At 50.2% G+C, this 22,521-nt stretch overlaps 1 protein-coding gene across 2 annotated transcripts; it reads right to left on the bottom strand.

Annotated features, from left to right (window-relative positions):
- Positions 1-2,773: 2,773 nt before the first annotated feature.
- On the bottom strand, positions 2,774-22,461 carry TINF2 (TERF1 interacting nuclear factor 2). 2 transcript variants are annotated; one of them, XM_044269978.1, is made up of 7 exons: positions 22,351-22,461; positions 10,092-10,276; positions 8,804-8,902; positions 5,919-6,020; positions 5,444-5,551; positions 4,411-4,489; positions 2,774-3,861 (listed from the first exon to the last, which is right to left on the bottom strand). In XM_044269978.1, the coding sequence occupies exons 1-7, from the start codon at positions 22,367-22,369 to the stop codon at positions 3,014-3,016; spliced, it is 1,440 nt and encodes a 479-aa protein (XP_044125913.1). In that variant the 5' UTR covers positions 22,370-22,461; the 3' UTR covers positions 2,774-3,013. The 2 variants fall into 2 exon arrangements, with proteins under 2 accessions (XP_044125913.1, XP_044125914.1); XM_044269979.1 differs by lacking the exon at positions 5,919-6,020.
- Between the last annotated feature and the right edge of the window lie 60 nt (positions 22,462-22,521).

Raw genomic sequence — 22,521 nt, forward strand, 5'->3', positions numbered from 1 at the left:
CTGAAACATGCAGTCTGGAAAAGGCACCCTTCAAACCGGACACAACTGGAGCAGTTTGCTCATGAGGAGTGGGCCAAAATACCTGCTGAGAGGTGCAGATGTCTCATTGACAGTTACAGGAAGCGTTTGATTGCAGTGATTGCCTCAAAAGGTTGCGCAACAAAATATTAAGTTAGGGGTACCATCATTTTTGTCCATGCCTGTTTCATGAGTTTATTTTTTTACATAATTCTGTTGAAGCATGGTTGAAAAACAATGTCTGACTTTCATTGGTTAACATTTATAGAATTTTAATTTATTATTACTTTTGTCAGATTAAAGTTATTTCTGTGACCATTGTGACTTTTTCTTTCATTGACCAAAGGGTACCAACAATTTTGTCCACGTCTGTATATAGAGAGAGAGAGAGAGAAATAAAAGTTCAAATCACCCCTCTTTCCCCAAAATGAAAATACATAACGAATGAAAAAACAAAAAAAAAAAACACATCATGGGCATCGTTGCGTGTGAAAATGCCTGTACTATTAAAATATAACATTTATAGGGTGCATAAATGGGAGACAGATGTGGGTGAACTCACGAAAGATGAGGCTGATATATTAGAGGCGTGAGAAGTGGAAAGCTTTCTCAATTATTTATTATCCACAGAGTGTACAAGGCGCCAGTGTTTTTACACCGAACCGGTCACAGATTAGATGCTAAGTGTCCTCGTCGGTGTGATATGGCCCCTGCAGACTTCATACACATGCTATGGAAGTGCGCGGTCCTGACTGTGTGTCTTAGGCTATGTCTCAGCATTGGGTACTGAACACGTGTTCAAACTGACTACAGGCAGACTACTGTATGTGGCCGGGAAGCGGATAGCTCAGCACTGGATACAGGCCGAGCCGCCCACAATCGGGGAATTTAGCTGCAAAGTCAACACTATGATTGTATATGAAAAGGCCATTTTTAAGAAAAGAGGTGGCCCCAGCAAATTTGAGAAACTATGGGAACCTTAGCATGGGTGCATGGGCGCTAACTCAGGTAGAAGAAGCAGCTGATGCCGGAATTGAGGGTTGGGAGAAGGGGAAGTTAACAGTTTAGATAATAAGTATACATGACAGGTAACAACTAAGATACAATAAGACTCATGTGGAATCTCAATTATTGTTATAGGTGCCATCTACAGATCCACCCCCCATAACAGTGCCATCTACAGATCCACCCCCCATAACAGTGCCATCCACAGATCCCCCTCCATAACAGTGCCATTCACAGATCACCCCCCCATAACAGTGCCATCGACAGATCCACCCCCCATAACAGTGCCATCTACAGATCCACCCCCATAACAGTGCCATTGTCACCGCCAGACATCTGAGAAGCTCTGACAGACATTCTTCAGAACCTCCTGCCTGAGGTTCTTTGGTTTTGCTTTTGTTTTGTCATCTCGTTTGGCAAAAGATTGAGGATAATCTAAAGAGCATGAGTGAGAGATATTAGCGTGTGGCGGATAAGAGACGTGTGCCTGGTCCGGACCTGAATGTTGGTGATCTGGTATGGTTGTCTACTAAGAATATCAAATTGAAGGTTCCCTCCTGGAAGTTGGGTCCTAGTTTATTGGGCCTTACAAAATCTTGTCCGTCATCAATCCCGTTGCCTACCGTCTTGATCTTCCTCAGACTTGGAAGATCCATAATGTTTTTCACAAGTCCCTATTAAAACCTTATGTCCAACCCACTGTAACCTCCTCCGATTGTGGTTGATGGTAATCTTGAATTTCAGGTCTCTAGGATTGTGGATTCCCGTGTTGTCTGCGGTTCTCTCCAGTACCTCGTTCATTGGGAGGGTTATGGTCCTGAGGAGAGGATGTGGGTCCCAGTGACGGACATTAAGGCCACTCGTCTCATCAGGGCTTTCCATAGGTCCCATCCTGAGAAGGTGGGCTCTGAGTGTCCGGAGTCCACTCGTAGAAGGAAGGGTACTGTCACCGCCAGACATCTGAGAAGCTCTGACAGACGTTCTTCAGAACCTCCTGCCTGAGGTTCTTTTGTTTTGCTTTCGTTTTCTTCTCTCAGCTGTCATCTAGTTGCACTGATTGCATCCCTTTAAATCCCTTCCCATACTGCATCACTTTACGGTTTATACAACTTCCTGGACTGTGCTTATGCTAGAAGCTGTTACTGCTGCATCCACAAGATAAGTCTGTTTTCTTTATTTCTGTTTGCCTGTTGGCTTGATCATAGGTGACCCTGACTCCCTCCGTATTAAGTGTAGGGAGCCGGTGGTCGTGTCCCCTCACTATTATAGGGTGTTCAGGTGTCATACAGTCGAGGAACGAGGGTATGCAATTTTCTACCATTGATATTTTTGCATAGGCTGAGCAGTAAGGAGGGAGAGAGCTAGGGCTGTTACAGGGCTTACCCTTTTTGTTCCTTAGTTTTGGATAAAGTCAGTCGGATCTTCATTTGTGTCTTCTAGTTTTCTGTAACACCATCCGTGACAGCCATCCACAGATCCCCCCATAACAGTGCCATCCACATTTTATTTTTTGTGCAGTGCATTATCAGTAGGCATGTGGACATCATAGACTGGGGGCCCCCCTTTATGAGCCGGTGCACAGAGGTGCAGCTAAAGGTGGTCCCCACGTCTGAGGACTCAGGCCTACCCCATTTTTCAAGGTTACCCACCGATTTCAATCCTGGTCCTTGCCTAATATCTCCACTGCAGAGTTACAATAATTGATAGTCATGTCAACGTATGAAGCAACAAATAATTAAGAGGATGGGAATTGTAGTTCAAACCATTTTATTACATAAATAAGAACAAGTAAAGCTACCACATGATAAAAACGATCAAAAAACATGTACAAACGGATTGTGTAAAAGAACGGAGCATGAGAACACCCCTCCTAGAGGTAATGGGACACGACGAGAGTCAGGGTTCCCTCGTGCATATTGGATGGAGCTGGTCTCGCCAACATTGTCAGGTTTGCCCAACATTCATCTGATGTATATGGCCACCTTTACTTCTATGGCAGAGAGGGAAAGCGGAGGCCTCTTTTTTGTTGAATTCTGCACATCTGCTCTCCAACGGGACGGAAAAAACTGTGTCCGGGGCGGTAGTCAGGATCATTGCTGTCATTGTCCGTGGGATCAGAACACACCCAGGACCAGCCACCAGATTCTGGAACAGTCTCACTTGGCGACAACTCAGAGTCGGCTACTTGAGGAGTCACATTTTCTTCATGTTGATACTTGTCAATGATATTGAAAGGTAGTTTTCTTAGGTGGACCCTCGGCTGCCACTTCCCTGTCATCAGTCCCTGAGCTAAGGCCCTACCTTGTCCTTCATTGTTCCTTCTAGACACATCCTGTGAAGACTTTGGTTCATGGCTGGACACTAGAGATTGCCTCCTTGCTTTAGCTACATCTGTGACCTGTATGTCTGTACACGACCCATGTCCTGTCGTATCTGAAGTACGCTCCAGGTTAAGATCGTGGTCCTGAGATTGCAATGGATCTGGAGGAGAAAGGTTTACACAGTGATTGACTTTAGACGTCTGACTGCAGTCGAGTCCGAAAATCGCAAAATATGGCCGCTGAGGTTCATCCATGTGGTTTCCACCACTGGGGGGACTACTGATTAAATCTAGCGTCCTCCTGTTGGTGTCCTGCACCAAGCTTTGCGATGTACTTTGTCTGTTGCCTTCATACTTCCAATAATCTGGTTTATTCTTTGTAAAATTTCGATGTTCCTCATACTGGGCTGTAACACTGGGATTTTCTTCTGGCCCGTCAGCGGCTACACTATGGGTTCTGGGATTTGTCCGTTTCTTCTTCGCCATGGTACTTCCGCCACCGTGGATTTTAAAAAAATCTAAAAATAAAACCAGAAAAAACATGTATATGGATGAGGAAGGTAATGTACAATGATTCTGCCCAAGGAGGCCAGAGCTTGTGGACTCGGCCAACCAGTATGGAGTCCCTGACATTTCATGTTGAGCAACATCATTAGTAGGCATCTGGATGTCAGAGGTGGGGTCTCCCCTCTATAAGCCAGAGCTAATAGGTGGTCCCCACTTCCGAGGACTCGGGGCTACCACATATTACAGGGCTACCCATTGATTTCAATCCTGAGCCTCACCTATTATCTCCACTGCAGAGTTACAAGAACTGATAGGCCTTTCAACATGCCAAACAAGTAGTTATGAAAGAGGATGAGAGTTGTAGTTGACAACGTTTATTGCATAAATAAAAACAGGTAAATCTACAACTTGATAAAAAATTTAAAATCCATATGTACAAACAGGAATTGTATAAAAGAACGGCTAAGTGCAATCTCCTCACGAGAGCATAAGAGGACACCTCCTAGAGGGAATGGGAACGGGTTCATGGAGGGGTCCTCACGAGCTGAACCTTAACTTACTCAGTCCTGAACTGCGGTGATCGGGGGAGCTGGAGAGATGCTCCTCATCTACAGCAGGCGGCGCTGTGGTTTGTGGGACCTGCGGAAAGACAACATATTGACCGTCATGGCATGGCTAAGAAGAACTGTCAGTTACGTTCTCAGAATTTCTCAGAATATTCATCAAATCTTAAAAAAAGGTTTTCTGAGATTTTTTTTATTAATCTTACGACCTATCTTCTGTATCTGATTGGTGGGGGTCCGACACCTGGGACCCCTGCTGATCAGCTGTTTGGGAGGGCACCAATAGTCCAGCAAAAACAGCAGTACATTGTATAGTAGCCGTGTTTGGTGTCGCAGCTCAGGCCAATTCACTTCAACGGGCTGAGCTGCGCCTAGGCCACGTGACCAGTGAACGTGACATCACATGGCCTAAAGCTGTGACAAGGCTGCGGCGCCACTGCCTTCTCAAACAGCGGATCGGCGGGGGTCCCAGGTGTCGGACCTCAACCGATCCGTCATAAGGAATAAAGTCTCGGAAAACCTCTTTAAAAGGCTATGTGCACCTTTGGGGGCACATTTTTTTTTTTTTTTATGATTGCATTTCGGGCTACAAATCATTTTTTTTTAATTAAAAATATTGAGCTGTTTTGTCACAAAGGGTTAACTCTTTTGTTTCCAGCTGTGTGAATGGTACTTTTTACTTTCACTTTGTGCCCCGGTCATCTAATAAACCTCATCCCTAACTTACTGAAGGGTCATAAACACTTATTATCAGTAACAGAAGGATTGAGCTATAATGAGAGTTTATAAGGGCAGGTCAAGAGCCGTCAGCTGATCTGCCTGATGGAACAGAGTTAAAATTCAGATCCTGCTACTAGAGAATCACAGGGCTACACCAAGACAGTGGCTCAACATTTTTAATAAAAAACTAATGAAAAATTTTTTTTTAGCTCAACATGAGTACAATGCAATAATAAAAAAAAATGCCCCCAAAGCTGTACATTGCCTTTAAATTTTTTGCACTTCGAACCCCCCCCCACGGGATCCTTACCCTTGGATACCTGTGATTGAGAACAGTCTGCAGCCTGCACAGGAATTCCCAAAGCAGCTTCTCAAGAACGGCCATGTACGCATCCCCATATTCTAGCTGCAGAGTATTCTGTTAAGGAAAAGGTATATATGATACGAACACATGCATGCACTACTAATAATTACACTGCAGTACATTTTTTCACCTGTAGGCGGCAAAACTATTTTCCTAACGTGGGCCCTTGGTCTGAAAACGAGCACAACTATTGGAGTCAATGCATTGATTTCTGGACCCATTTTGTAAAACACAGGTGGAAGTCTGAAAGGGGTGAGAACCAGAGCGGTTCTGCATCAAAATCCACGCCAAATTTCGCAGGTTAACATGTGGATGCATGCATTGGTGCATGCAGCCTAGATGTCACCTCTTCGTGCAGGCCGGACCTTTCCATGACAAGGCATAGATAAGAGTTCAGAGGACATCAGTATTTCACTCTTACCGTTACATAATTTTGCCGAAATTTTTCGTCCCGGATCATCCGAAGGACTAGTTTCCGAAAATGTATCTTACTCTGCTGGACCTTAAACGCCTTGCCCTGGGCCTGAAAACACATAAAGGAGAGCCAGGGGTAATTTGGCAGCAAGGTCCAATATGAGGGTTAGCAAACCACAAAAGAAAGGATCTCTACAGTCTGGGGGGGTCCTGGTATAGGTTTTACGCTGAGGCCAAACAGCTTCAAGTTACTAGGCTTTTCCGAGAGCTGCAGCTCCTTAGTTTGGAGAATTGATGGGGGTGCGTCTATGGACCCTAAACTCTTGGGCTGAATTCTAGAACCATTCTGGTGTTGCTTGGAGACTCCCATCAATCAAAGGACATTCAACCAAATGGGGCTTCATTCAGAATTTAGAGGTCACTTGAGATGGAAATCCTTGAGTTGCTAACCCCCCTGAGCTCTTCCTTTAGTGGCTGAGCTCCTGAATCTTTCTGCCTGTTCATAGAGAGAACTATGCAGCCCTACAACTACAGTTGCACAGTCCTCTCTATCCCCTCTCTGCACTTCAATCTCAAACAGTTACAGCCCAGGACAATGATGGGGCCTGGGGAGGCGGACCCTCGGCAACGTAGATTTTATAAAAAAACATGGCTGCTTTCGTAAAAAGCAAAACCAGCCCCGCACCTGTCCACAGTTTCTGGAAGAAAGTGACTGATTTAATCCCGGACAACCTGTTTAACTTTTCCAAGGGAGATCTTAAATTAACCATTTGACTGCACCAGAACCCCCTGGGTTCCTGGCATTAACCTGACCAGAAGGCATACCGATATCCACCCTATTACAGCCCTAGATCACCAGAGGTTCTGACACCTTCACTGCCACAGACCACCAGACATGCCGCATTAACCCCTCACTGCCCTAGATCACCAGGCTGTAGATACTACATTGCACTTGCACCTGGATGGGTTGGCAGTGGATCTAATGTGTAATTCATGTGGCATTTAGTTTTATTGCACAGGTGTGCCTTAGACTGCCCACAATAAAAGTCCACTCTGAAATGTGCAGTTTGATCACACAGCACAATGGCACAGATGTTGCAACGTTTGAGGGAGTGTGCAATTGGCATGCTGACTGCAGGAATGTCTATCAGAGCTGTTGCCCGTGCAATGAATGTTCATTTCTCTACCATAAGGCGCCAATTTCAGAGAATTTAGCAGCACATCTCCAACCGGACTCGCAACCGCAGACCACGTGTAACCACACCAGCCCAGGACCTCCACGTCCAGCATGTTCACCTCCATGATCGTCTGAGACCAGCCACCTGGACAGCTGCAGCAACAATCGGTTTGCATAACCAAAGAATTTCTGCACAAACTGTCAGAAACCATCTCACGGAAGCTCATCTGCATGCTCGTCGTCCTCATCGGGGTCTGGACGAACTGCTCACATTTGATGGCGTTTGGCACGTTGGAGAGGCGTTCTGTTCACGGATGAGTCCCGGTTTTCAATGTTCAGGGCAGATGGCAGACGGCGTGTGTGGCGTTGTGTGGGTGAGCGGTTTGCTGATGTCAACGTTGTGGATCGAGTGGCCCATGGTGGCGGTGGGGTTATGGTATGGGCAGGCGTATGTTCTGGACAACGAACACAGGTGCATTTTATTGATGGCATTTTGAATGCACAGAGACACCGTGACGAGATCCTGAGGCCCATTGTTGTGCCGTTCATCCACGACCATCACCTCATGTTGCAGCATAATAATGCCTGGCCCCATATTGCAGGGATCTGTACACAATTCCTGGAAGCTGAAAACATCCCAGTTCTTGCATGGCCAGCATACTCACCGGACATATCACCCATTGAGCATGTTTGGGATGTTCCGGATCGGCGTATACGACAGCGTGCTCCAGTTCCTGACAATATTCTGCAACTTCACACAGAAGAGGAGTGGACCAACATTCCACAGGCCACAATCAACAACCTGAGCAACTCTATACGACGGAGATGTGTTGCACTGCGGGAGGCAAATGGTGACCACACCAGATACGGACTGGTTTTCTGACCACCCCAGTAAGGCAAACTGTGCACATTTCCGAGTGGTCTTTTATTGTGGGCAGTCTAAGGGACACCTGTGCAATATTCATGCTGTCTAATCAGCACCTTGATATGCCACACCTGTGAGGTGGGATGGATTATCTCGGCAAAGGAGAAGCGCTCCCTAACACAGATTAGACAGATTTGTGAACAATATTTGAGAGTAACGGGTCTTTTGTGTCTGTAGAAAATGTTTCAGATCTTTGAGTTCAGCTCATGCAAAATGGAGCAAAACCGAAAGTGATGGTTTATATCTTTGTTCAGTGTATATCTGGCTTCTTTCTAGCTAATTACTAACTATGATGATATTTGATATGGTTCTCAAACTGCCCCGCTCACTATCTTAGAGGGAACAGTTTTTTCGACATCTCTGGTGACCAAGATGGTCATTTTTGCAGCGTTTGCTGGAGCTCTCCGAGAAAAAAACCCAGTGAAAAACAGGCCCAGGTCATGCCTTGTGTGTGCAGAATGTGCTGACTCACTGAGGGAGGTTATGACCAGCGTTAAACATAAGGGGAGGTGTGTGTTTTCAGAGGGGGGCGGCAGGAGGGGAGACTGATGCTTGTTAAATCTACTGCGTATTAGCACAGGGCACCGTTAGGTCAAAACAAAAACAAAAAAGTCACACTAGAGCCACCTAGTGGTAACATTTATAATAGTGCCATCTTAAACGTATCTTGCATAGCACAAGAAGCTCAGGAGCTGGGGGGCTACAGTGTGTGAAGGCGAAATAGGATGATTGGGGGGGGAGTCAGACGCTGGACGCGCAGCAAATGAATGACAAAGGTGACAACTCTTACCTCTGAGGAATCATCCGGAAAGACAGGAGGGAAGTAACGGTTCAGCGCTGTGAGAATATCCAGCAGAGGTTTCTTGTCTTCAATCATGTGGAGCACGATCTGTGCAAATAAAGGACATACCGATCGGTTCTTCCAGCCTTATACAGCTGGAGAACAAGGGGTGACGTGCACCTAAATATTTTTCAGCTGCAATGGGAAATCTAGATTCTATGGGGTCTGCTGTTAAACGGGACAGATCGTGATTGTTGTGCAGAAATCACAGCCCCTAGCTGATTTTCTGATTGCTCCCATAACCGCTTTTGGTTGCCCATGCCTGTGCCGTAACAGTTTTTGGACCCCCAAACCTGTGCCCTAATAGAATTGGGGAGCCTACCCCTGCACCATATCAGCTTTTGGGAGCACATGCCTTCAGGAGCCAGCGCCGTAATAGCTTTCATGTGCCCATGCCTTCGGGAGCCTGCGCCATAATAGCGTTTGGGAGCCCATACTTGCGCCGTAATAGCTTTTGGGAGCCCATGCCTTCAGGAGCATGCGCCGTAATAGCTTTCAGGTGCCCATGCCTTCAGGAGCCTGCGCCGTAATAGCTTTCAGGTGCCCATGCTTTCAGGAGCATGCGCCGTAATAGCTTTCAGGTGCCCATGCTTTCAGGAGCATGCGCCGTAATAGCTTTCAGGTGCCCATGCCTTCAGGAGCCTGCGCCGTAATAGCTTTCAGGTGCCCATGCCTTCAGGAGCCTGCGCCGTAATAGCTTTCAGGTGCCCATGCCTTCAGGAGCCTGCGCCGTAATAGCTTTCAGGTGCCCATGCTTTCAGGAGCATGCGCCGTAATAGCTTTCAGGTGCCCATGCTTTCAGGAGCATGCGCCGTAATAGCTTTCAGGTGCCCATGCCTTCAGGAGCCTGCGCCGTAATAGCTTTCAGGTGCCCATGCTTTCAGGAGCCTGCGCCGTAATAGCTTTCAGGTGCCCATGTTTTCAGGAGCCTGCGCCGTAATAGCTTTCAGGTGCCCATGCTTTCAGGAGCATGCACCGTAATAGCTTTCAGGTGCCCATGCCTTCAGGAGCCTGCGCCGTAATAGCTTTCAGGTGTCCATGCCGTCAGGAGCCTGCACCATAATAGCTTTTGGGAGCCCATGACTGCGCCGTAATAGCTTTCGGGTGCTCGGGCCTATGCAGTAATAGCTTTTAGAGCCCCCCACTTTGCACTGTAAAAGCTTTCTGGAGACCATCCCCGCACTATCATAGCGTTTGGGAGCCCTCTCACGTACTGTAATAGCTTTCAGGAGCTCACCTTCCCCATCAGACCGGTACTGAGCTTAGCATGGTGCATGTAGCAGAGCAGAGCAGGAACCTGTTCGTGGGTTAATTCCAAGAATTCTACAATTCTCCCGTAGTTCTGAACATCCCTCGTCTTCATCACCAGCCATATAGCCTTGACCAGCACAGGAAGGGACGATCTGGTGTCTACATGGGGCCCTATAAGATGAGAGGAACACAACACTACATCAGTGAATCGCTGCTACTACGTATCTGCAGCGGAATAATGGAGCATTTCCTGGAACTTTTTTACTTTTGAATGTAAAATAAAAGCAGCACTTCTCCACTAGATGGCGCAGGGAGTACGATGACCAACTGCACCCACACCTGTTAAACAGCAAGCAATTTAAAAAGGGGGTATGTAGACTTTTGCAACAATTTATTACTGCACCCAACATAAGCTAATAAAGTTGGTTAACAGCACTGATACTATTTTGTGTATGCAGCTCCTATGCAGACCTATGTTTCTTAAAGGGAATCTGTCACAGAGAGAATCAATCTGCCTGGCGATCTCTACTCCATGTGCTGCGCATGCGCTGCATGTTCTGCCGTGAGGCTTCAGGGCCAGGTGTGAATACATCTATGCTGCCCTGTTCTGTCAGTCAAAGCAGTGGGGGCGCAGCCAGCAAGTAAAATGAGGCGCATAAGGGTGCAAAGGAAACTCCTTCATTGCACCAAGGGGCGAATTAGGGGCATGGATATGGATGGGACAAATGGCATTGCAATATGCCGACAAGTGCACATCAGACCATGCAGCTGGTTTTAGTTACAGGTAAGTGGTGACAGATTCCATTGTGCCAAGTTTTCAACAGGGAATAACCCAAAATTTAGCACGACCCCTTTAAACATGGACGTGTTGAAGAAGTATGGTCCTGTCCTGCAGTCATACTCCGGTCTATCTGTACCCTCTTCTACATAACGGCAGCAGGAAGTGGGTGGAAGAGGAACATATGGCTGACTACATGCTGTGTGTAGTCTGTTACCATGGAGACACAGATCTACAGAGATTCCTACTTACTGTACCTGCCTTACCTAAATGCCTCTCTGATCACCAGTCCTTAGAAGATCCCCCAAATACCTCCCTGGCCTCCAGTCTATAGAGGATCCTCACATACCTCCCTGACCCCCAGTCTATAGAGGATCCCCACATACCTCCCTGACCTCCAGTCTATAGAGGATCCCCACATACCTCCCAGACCTCCAGACTATAGAGGATCCTCACATACCTCCCTGACCTCCTGTCTATAGAGGATCCCCACATACCTCCCTGACCCCCAGACTATAGAGGATCCTCACATACCTCCCTGACCTCCTGTCTATAGAGGATCCTCACATACCTCCCTGACCTCCAGTCTATAGAGGATCCCCACATACCTCCCTGACCTCCAGTCTATAGAGGGTCTACACATACAGTACAGACCAAAAGTTTGGACACACCTTCTCATTCAAAGAGTTTTCTTTATTTTCATGACTATGAAAATTGTAGATTCACACTGAAGGCATCAAAACTATGAATTAACACATGTGGAATTATATACTTATCAAAAAAGTGTGAAACAACTGAAAATATGTCATATTCTAGGTTCTTCAAAGTAGCCACCTTTTGCTTTGATTACTGCTTTGCACACTCTTGGCATTCTCTTGATGAGCTTCAAGAGGTAGTCACCTGAAATGGTCTTCCAACAGTCTTGAAGGAGTTCCCAGAGATGCTTAGCACTTGTTGGCCCTTTTGCCTTCACTCTGCGGTCCAGCTCACCCCAAACCATCTCGATTGGGTTCAGGTCCGGTGACTGTGGAGGCCAGGTCATCTGGCGCAGCACCCCATCACTCTCCTTCATGGTCAAATAGCCCTTACACAGCCTGGAGGTGTGTTTGGGGTCATTGTCCTGTTGAAAAATAAATGATGGTCCAACTAAACGCAAACCGGATGGAATAGCATGCCGCTGCAAGATGCTGTGGTAGCCATGCTGGTTCAGTATGCCTTCAATTTTGAATAAATCCCCAACAGTGTCACCAGCAAAGCCCCCCCACACCATCACACCTCCTCCTCCATGCTTCACGGTGGGAACCAGGCATGTAGAGTCCATCCGTTCACCTTTTCTGCGTCGCACAAAGACACGGTGGTTGGAACCAAAGATCTCAAATTTGGACTCTTCAGACCAAAGCACAGATTTCCACTGGTCTAATGTCCATTCCTTGTGTTCTTTAGCCCAAACAAGTCTCTTCTGCTTGTTGCCTGTCCTTAGCAGTGGTTTCCTAGCAGATCTTCTACCATGAAGGCCTGATTCACACAGTCTCCTCTTAAAGGAGTTGTCCAGGTTCAGAGCTGAACCTGGACATCCCTCCATTTTCACCCCGGCAGCCCCCCTGACATGAGCATCGGAGCAGTTCATGCTCCGATGCTCTCCTTTGCCCTGCGCTAAATCGCGCAGGGCAAAGGCATTTTTCTGAGTTCCGGTGACATACCGGGCTCTCTATGGGGCTGACAGGCAGCCCGGTGACGTCACCGGCACTGATGGGCGGGATTTGGCTCTGCCCTAGCCAGTAAAACAGCTAGGGCAGAGCTAAAGCCCGCCCCTCAGAGCCGGTGACGTCACCGAACACACTGCTGGGCGGAAGTTACCGCCCGGCAGTGTGTTATTGAAAACACAAGAGCCTGTGCCCTGCGCGATCTAGCGCAGGGCACAGGAGCGCATCGGAGCATGAGATGCTCCGATGCCAGGCTCAGGAGGGCTGCCGGGGTGAAAATAAGGGTATGTCCGGGTTCAGCTCTGAACCCGGACAACCCCTTTAACAGTTGTTCTAGAGATGTGTCTGCTGCTAGAACTCTGTGTGGCATTGACCTGGTCTCTAATCTGAGCTGCTGTTAACCTGCGATTTCTGAGGCTGGTGACTCGGATGAACTTATCCTCCTCCGCAGAGGTGACTCTTGGTCTTCCTTTCCTGGGGCGGTCCACATGTGAGCCAGTTTCTTTGTAGCGCTTGATGGTTTTTGTGACTGCACTTGGGGACACTTTCAAAGTTTTCCCAATTTCTCGGACTGACTGACCTTCATTTCTTAAAGTAATGGTGGCCACTCGTTTTTCTTTACTTAGCTGCTTTTTTCTTGCCATAATACAAATTCTAACAGTCTATTCAGTAGGACTATCAGCTGTGTATCCACCTCACTTCTCCACAACGCAACTGTTGGTCCCAACCCCATTTATAAGGCAAGAAATCCCACTTATTAAACCTGACAGGGCACACCTGTGAAGTGAAGACCATTTCAGGTGACTACCTATTGAAGCTCATCAAGAGAATGCCAAGAGTGTGCAAAGCAGTAATCAAAGCAAAAGGTGGCTACTTTGAAGAACCTAGAATATGACATATTTTCAGTTGTTTCACACTTTTTTGTTATGTATATAATTCCACATGTGTTAATTCATAGTTTTGATGCCTTCAGTGAGAATCTACAATTTTCATAGTCATGAAAATAAAGAAAACTCTTTGAATGAGAAGGTGTGTCCAAACTTTTGGTCTGTACTGTACCTCCCTGACCTCCAGTCTATAGAGGATCCCCACATACCTCCCTGACCCCCAGTCTATAGAGGATCCCCACATACCTCCCTGACCTCCAGTCTATAGAGGATCCCCACATACCTCCCTGACCTCCAGTCTATAGAGAATCCCCACATACCTCCCTGACCTCCAGTCTATAGAGGATCCCCACATACCTCCCTGACCTCCAGTCTATAGAGAATCCCCACATACCTCCCTGACCTCCAGTCTATAGAGGATCCCCACATACCTCCCTGACCTCCAGTCTATAGAGGATCCCCACATACCTCCCTGACCCCCAGTCTATAGAGGATCCCCACATACCTCCCTGACCCCCAGTCTATAGAGGATCCCCACATACCTCCCTGACCCCCAGTCTATAGAGGATCCCCACATACCTCCCTGACCCCCAGTCTATAGAGGATCCTCACATACCTCCCTGACCCCCAGTCTATAGAGGATCCCCACATACCTCCCTGACCCCCAGTCTATAGAGGATCCCCACATACCTCCCTGACCTCCAGTCTGTAGAGGATCCCCACATACCTCCCTGACCCCCAGTCTATAGAGGCTCCCCACATACCTCCCTGACCCCCAGTCTATAGAGGCTCCCCACATACCTCTCAGACCTCCAGTCTAAAGAGGATCCTCACATACCTCCCTGACCTCCAGTCTATAGAGGATCTCCACATACCTCCCTGACCCCCAGTCTATAGAGGCTCCCCACATACCTCCCTGACCCCCAGTCTATAGAGGATCCCCACATACCTCCCTGACCTCCAGTCTATAGAGAATCCCCACATACCTCCCTGACCTCCAGTCTATAGAGGATCCCCACATACCTCCCTGACCTCCAGTCTATAGAGTATCCCCACATACCTCCCTGACCTCCAGTCTATAGAGGATCCCCACATACCTCCCTGACCTCCAGTCTATAGAGGATCCCCACATACCTCCCTGACCCCCAGTCTATAGAGGATCCCCACATACCTCCCTGACCCCCAGTCTATAGAGGATCCCCACATACCTCCTCCTGACCCCCAGTCTATAGAGGATCCCCACATACCTCCCTGACCCCCAGTCTATAGAGGATCCCCACATACCTCCCTGACCCCCAGTCTATAGAGGATCCCCACATACCTCCCTGACCTCCAGTCTGTAGAGGATCCCCACATACCTCCCTGACCCCCAGTCTATAGAGGCTCCCCACATACCTCCCTGACCCCCAGTCTATAGAGGCTCCCCACATACCTCTCAGACCTCCAGTCTAAAGAGGATCCTCACATACCTCCCTGACCTCCAGTCTATAGAGGATCTCCACATACCTCCCTGACCCCCAGTCTATAGAGGCTCCCCACATACCTCCCTGACCCCCAGTCTATAGAGGCTCCCCACATACCTCCCTGACCCCCAGTCTATAGAGGCTCCCCACATACCTCCCTGACCCCCAGTCTATAGAGGATCCTCACATACCTCCCTGACCCCCAGTCTATAGAGGATCTCCACATACCTCCCTGACCTTCAGTCTATAGAGGATCCCCACATACCTTCCTGACCCCCAGTCTATAGAGGATCCCCACATACCTCCCTGACTTCCAGTCTATAGAGAATCCACACATACCTCCCTGACCTCCTGTCTATAGAGGATCCCCACATACCTCCCTGACCTCCAGTCTATAGAGGATCCCCACATACCTCCCTGACCCCCAGTCTATAGAGGATCCCCACATACCTCCCTGACCCCCAGTCTATAGAGGATCCCCACATACCTCCCTGACCCCCAGTCTATAGAGGATCCCCACATACCTCCCTGACCCCCAGTCTATAGAGGATCCCCACATACCTCCCTGACCCCCAGTCTATAGAGGATCCCCACATACCTCCCTGACCTCCAGTCTGTAGAGGATCCCCACATACCTCCCTGACCCCCAGTCTATAGAGGCTCCCCACATACCTCCCTGACCCCCAGTCTATAGAGGCTCCCCACATACCTCTCAGACCTCCAGTCTAAAGAGGATCCTCACATACCTCCCTGACCTCCAGTCTATAGAGGATCTCCACATACCTCCCTGACCCCCAGTCTATAGAGGCTCCCCACATACCTCCCTGACCCCCAGTCTATAGAGGCTCCCCACATACCTCCCTGACCCCCAGTCTATAGAGGCTCCCCACATACCTCCCTGACCCCCAGTCTATAGAGGATCCTCACATACCTCCCTGACCCCCAGTCTATAGAGGATCTCCACATACCTCCCTGACCTTCAGTCTATAGAGGATCCCCACATACCTTCCTGACCCCCAGTCTATAGAGGATCCCCACATACCTCCCTGACGTCCAGTCTATAGAGGATCCACACATACCTCCCTGACCTCCTGTCTATAGAGGATCCCCACATACCTCCCTGACCTCCTGTCTATAGAGGATGCCCACATACCTCCCTGACCCCCAGTCTATAGAGGATCCCCACATACCTCCCTGACCTCCAGTCTGTAGAGGATCCCCACATACCTCCCTGACCTCCTGTCTATAGAGGATCCCCACATACCTCCCTGACCCCCAGTCTATAGAGAATCCCCACATACCTCCCTGACCTCCAGTCTATAGAGGATCCCCACATACCTCCCTGACCTCCTGTCTATAGAGGATCCCCACATACCTCCCTGACCTCCTGTCTATAGAGGATCCCCACATACCTCCCAGACCTCCAGTCTATAGAGGATCCCCACATACCTCCCTGACCCCCAGTCTATAGAGGATCCCCACATACCTCCCTGACCTCCTGTCTATAGAGGATCCCCACATACCTCCCTGACCTCCTGTCTATAGAGAATCCCCACATACCTCCCTGACCTCCAGTCTATAGAGGATCCCCACATACCTCCCTGACCCCCAGTCTATAGAGGCTCACCACATACCTCCCTGACCTCCAGTCTATAGAGGATCCCCACATACCTCCCTGACCTCCAGTCTATAGAGGATCCCCACATACCTCCCTGACCTCCAGTCTATAGAGGATCCCCACATACCTCCCTGACCCCCAGTCCATAGAGGATCCCCACATACCTCCCTGACCCCCAGTCTATAGAGGATCCCACATACCTCCCTGACCTCCAGTCTATAGAGGCTCCCCACATACCTCTCTGACACCCCAGTCTATAGAGGCTCCCCACATACCTCTCAGACCTCCAGTCTATAGAGGATCCCCACATACCTCCCTGACCTCCAGTCTATAGAGGACCCTCACATACCTCCCTGACCTCCAGTCCATAGAGGCTCCCCACATACCTCCCTGACCCCCAGTCCATAGAGGATCCCCACATACCTCCCTGACCTCCAGTCTGTAGAGGATCCCCACATACCTCCCTGACCCCCAGTCTATAGAGGATCCCCACATACCTCCCTGACCTCCAGTCTTTAGAGGATCCCCACATACCTCCCTGACCTCCTGTCTATAGAGGATCCCCACATACCTCCCTGACCCCCAGTCTATAGAGGATCCACACATACCTCCCTGACCTCCTGTCTATAGAGGATCCCCACATACCTCCCTTACCTCCAGTCTATAGAGGATCCCCACATACCTCCCTGACCTCCTGTCTATAGAGGATCCCCACATACCTCCCTGACCTCCAGTCTATAGAGGACCCCCACATACCTCCCTGACCCCCAGTCTATAGAGGATCCCCACATACCTCCCTTACCTCCAGTCTATAGAGGATCCCCACATACCTCCCTGACCTCCTGTCTATAGAGGATCCCCTCACACCTCCCTGACCTCCAGTCTATAGAGGATCCCCACATACCTCCCTGACCTCCAGTCTATAGAGGATCCCCACATACCTCCCAGACCTCCTGTCTATAGAGGATCCCCCACATACTCCCTGACCCCCAGTCTATAGAGGCTCCCCACATACCTCCCTGACCCCCAGTCTATAGAGGATCCCCACATACCTCCCTGACCTCCAGTCTATAGAGGATCCCCACATACCTCCCAGACCTCCTGTCTATAGAGGATCCCCACATACCTCCCTGACCTCCAGTCTATAGAGGATCCCCACATACCTCCCAGACCTCCTGTCTATAGAGGATCCCCACATACCTCCCTGACCCCCAGTCTATAGAGGCTCCCCACATACCTCCCTGACCCCCAGTCTATAGAGGATCCCCACATACCTCCCTGACCTCCAGTCTATAGAGGATCCCCACATACCTCCCAGACCTCCTGTCTATAGAGGATCCCCACATACCTCCCTGACCTCCAGTCTATAGAGGATCCCCACATACCTCCCAGACCTCCTGTCTATAGAGGATCCCCACATACCTCCCTGACCCCCAGTCTATAGAGGCTCCCCACATACCTCCCTGACCCCCAGTCTATAGAGGATCCCCACATACCTCCCTGACCTCCAGTCTATAGAGGATCCCCACATACCTCCCAGACCTCCTGTCTATAGAGGATCCCCACATACCTCCCTGACCCCCAGTCTATAGAGGATCCCCACATACCTCCCTGACCTCCAGTCTATAGAGGATCCCCACATACCTCCCTGACCCCCAGTCCATAGAGGATCCCCACATACCTCCCTGACCCCCAGTCTATAGAGGATCCCCACATACCTCCCTGACCTCCAGTCTATAGAGGCTCCCCACATACCTCTCTGACCCCCAGTCTATAGAGGCTCCCCACATACCTCTCAGACCTCCAGTCTATAGAGGATCCCCACATACCTCCCTGACCTCCAGTCTATAGAGGACCCTCACATACCTCCCTGACCTCCAGTCCATAGAGGCTCCCCACATACCTCCCTGACCCCCAGTCCATAGAGGATCCCCACATACCTCCCTGACCTCCAGTCTGTAGAGGATCCCCACATACCTCCCTGACCCCCAGTCTATAGAGGCTCCCCACATACCTCCCTGACCCCCAGTCTATAGAGGCTCCCCACATACCTCCCTGACCCCCAGTCTATAGAGGATCCTCACATACCTCCCTGACCCCCAGTCTATAGAGGATCTCCACATACCTCCCTGACCTTCAGTCTATAGAGGATCCCCACATACCTCCCTGACCTCCAGTCTATAGAGGATCCCCACATACCTCCCTGACCTCCAGTCTATAGAGGATCCCCACATACCTCCCTGACCTCCAGTCTATAGAGGATCCCCACATACCTCCCTGACCTCCAGTCTATAGAGGATCCCCACATACCTCCCTGACCTCCAGTCTATAGAGAATCCCCACATACCTCCCAGACCTCCTGTCTATAGAGGATCCCCACATACCTCCCTGACCTCCAGTCTATAGAGGATCCCCACATACCTCCCTGACCTCCAGTCTATAGAGGACCCCCACATACCTCCCTGACTTCCAGTCTATAGAGAATCCCCACATACCTCCCTGACCTCCTGTCTATAGAGGATCCCCACATACCTCCCTGACCTCCTGTCTATAGAGGATCCCCACATACCTCCCTGACCTCCTGTCTATAGAGGATCCCCACATACCTCCCTGACCCCCAGTCTATAGAGGATCCCCACATACCTCCCTGACCTCCAGTCTGTAGAGGATCCCCACATACCTCCCTGACCTCCTGTCTATAGAGGATCCCCACATACCTCCCTGACCCCCAGTCTATAGAGAATCCCCACATACCTCCCTGACCTCCAGTCTATAGAGGATCCCCACATACCTCCCTGACCTCCTGTCTATAGAGGATCCCCACATACCTCCCTGACCTCCTGTCTATAGAGGATCCCCACATACCTCCCAGACCTCCAGTCTATAGAGGATCCCCACATACCTCCCTGACCCCCAGTCTATAGAGGATCCCCACATACCTCCCTGACCTCCTGTCTATAGAGGATCCCCACATACCTCCCTGACCTCCTGTCTATAGAGAATCCCCACATACCTCCCAGACCTCCAGTCTATAGAGGATCCCCACATACCTCCCTGACCCCCAGTCTATAGAGGCTCACCACATACCTCCCTGACCTCCAGTCTATAGAGGCTCCCCACATACCTCCCTGACCCCCAGTCTATAGAGGATCCCCACATACCTCCCTGACCTCCAGTCTGTAGAGGATCCCCACATACCTCCCTGACCCCCAGTCTATAGAGGATCCCCACATACCTCCCTGACCTCCAGTCTGTAGAGGATCCCCACATACCTCCCTGACCTCCTGTCTATAGAGGATCCCCACATACCTCCCTGACCCCCAGTCTATAGAGGATCCACACATACCTCCCTGACCTCCTGTCTATAGAGGATCCCCACATACCTCCCTGACCCCCAGTCTATAGAGGATCCCCACATACCTCCCTGACCTCCAGTCTATAGAGGACCCCCACATACCTCCCTGACCCCCAGTCTATAGAGGATCCCCACATACCCCCCTTACCTCCAGTCTATAGAGGATCCCCACATACCTCCCTGACCTCCTGTCTATAGAGGATCCCCACATACCTCCCTGACCTCCAGTCTATAGAGGACCCCCACATACCTCCCTGACCCCCAGTCTATAGAGGATCCCCACATACCTCCCTTACCTCCAGTCTATAGAGGATCCCCACATACCTCCCTGACCTCCTGTCTATAGAGGATCCCCTCACACCTCCCAGACCTCCAGTCTATAGAGGATCCCCACATACCTCCCTGACCTCCAGTCTATAGAGGATCCCCACATACCTCCCAGACCTCCTGTCTATAGAGGATCCCCACATACCTCCCTGACCCCCAGTCTATAGAGGCTCCCCACATACCTCCCTGACCCCCAGTCTATAGAGGATCCCCACATACCTCCCTGACCTCCAGTCTATAGAGGATCCCCACATACCTCCCAGACCTCCTGTCTATAGAGGATCCCCACATACCTCCCTGACCTCCAGTCTATAGAGGATCCCCACATACCTCCCAGACCTCCTGTCTATAGAGGATCCCCACATACCTCCCTGACCCCCAGTCTATAGAGGCTCCCCACATACCTCCCTGACCCCCAGTCTATAGAGGATCCCCACATACCTCCCTGACCTCCAGTCTATAGAGGATCCCCACATACCTCCCAGACCTCCTGTCTATAGAGGATCCCCACATACCTCCCTGACCTCCAGTCTATAGAGGATCCCCACATACCTCCCAGACCTCCTGTCTATAGAGGATCCCCACATACCTCCCTGACCCCCAGTCTATAGAGGATCCCCACATACCTCCCTGACCTCCAGTCTATAGAGGATCCCCACATACCTCCCTGACCCCCAGTCCATAGAGGATCCCCACATACCTCCCTGACCCCCAGTCTATAGAGGATCCCCACATACCTCCCTGACCTCCAGTCTATAGAGGCTCCCCACATACCTCTCTGACCCCCAGTCTATAGAGGCTCCCCACATACCTCTCAGACCTCCAGTCTATAGAGGATCCCCACATACCTCCCTGACCTCCAGTCTATAGAGGACCCTCACATACCTCCCTGACCTCCAGTCCATAGAGGCTCCCCACATACCTCCCTGACCCCCAGTCCATAGAGGATCCCCACATACCTCCCTGACCTCCAGTCTGTAGAGGATCCCCACATACCTCCCTGACCCCCAGTCTATAGAGGATCCCCACATACCTCCCTGACCTCCAGTCTGTAGAGGATCCCCACATACCTCCCTGACCTCCTGTCTATAGAGGATCCCCACATACCTCCCTGACCCCCAGTCTATAGAGGATCCCCACATACCTCCCTGACCTCCTGTCTATAGAGGATCCCCACATACCTCCCTGACCCCCAGTCTATAGAGGATCCCCACATACCTCCCTGACCTCCAGTCTATAGAGGACCCCCACATACCTCCCTGACCCCCAGTCTATAGAGGATCCCCACATACCTCCCTTACCTCCAGTCTATAGAGGATCCCCACATACCTCCCTGACCTCCTGTCTATAGAGGATCCCCACATACCTCCCTGACCTCCAGTCTATAGGACCCCCACATACCTCCCTGACCCCCAGTCTATAGAGGATCCCCACATACCTCCCTTACCTCCAGTCTATAGAGGATCCCCACATACCTCCCTGACCTCCTGTCTATAGAGGATCCCCTCACACCTCCCAGACCTCCAGTCTATAGAGGATCCCCACATACCTCCCTGACCTCCAGTCTATAGAGGATCCCCACATACCTCCCAGACCTCCTGTCTATAGAGGATCCCCACATACCTCCCTGACCCCCAGTCTATAGAGGCTCCCCACATACCTCCCTGACCCCCAGTCTATAGAGGATCCCCACATACCTCCCTGACCTCCAGTCTATAGAGGATCCCCACATACCTCCCTGACCTCCAGTCTATAGAGGATCCCCACATACCTCCCTGACCTCCAGTCTATAGAGGATCCCCACATACCTCCCTGACCTCCAGTCTATAGAGGCTCCCCACATACCTCCCTGACCCCCAGTCTATAGAGGATCCCCACATACCTCCCAGACCTCCTGTCTATAGAGGATCCCCACATACCTCCCTGACCTCCAGTCTATAGAGGATCCCCACATACCCCCAGTCTATAGAACATCTCCATATATCCCCCTCCCCTCCCCTCCCCCCAAGTACAGGAGTGTATACTGTCAATATGCAATCCTGCAGACCAACAGTAACACCCTAATAACAGTCCACACAGGACAGCGCAGCCTCCACATCACCCGGAGGATTCACCTGACGGTTGCTTGCTCATCTCCACCGCCTCCAGTACATGTCCAAACGCGTCTCCGCAAACCCGCCAATCACAGAGCCGCCCGCGCCCCCTCCCGGCCAACCACAGCGCACTCTGTAATCTGCGACCAATCACAGCGCTGTCAACATTGTCTGCCCAATCACCTCTTCATC

This window comes from Bufo gargarizans, chromosome 10, assembly GCF_014858855.1.
Source record: "Bufo gargarizans isolate SCDJY-AF-19 chromosome 10, ASM1485885v1, whole genome shotgun sequence".
In the NCBI taxonomy this organism is placed as follows: domain Eukaryota; kingdom Metazoa; phylum Chordata; class Amphibia; order Anura; family Bufonidae; genus Bufo; species Bufo gargarizans.

Excerpts from the sequence above, each read along its gene's own strand:
- TINF2 (XM_044269978.1), bottom strand. Across the intron at positions 6,021-8,803 it reads TTCCGGATGATTCCTCAGAG|GCCCAGGGCAAGGCGTTTAA; the intron begins GTAAGAGTTGTC and ends ATGTGTTTTCAG. Across the intron at positions 3,862-4,410 it reads TCACCGCAGTTCAGGACTGA|ATTTTTTTAAAATCCACGGT; the intron begins GTAAGTTAAGGT and ends TTTTATTTTTAG.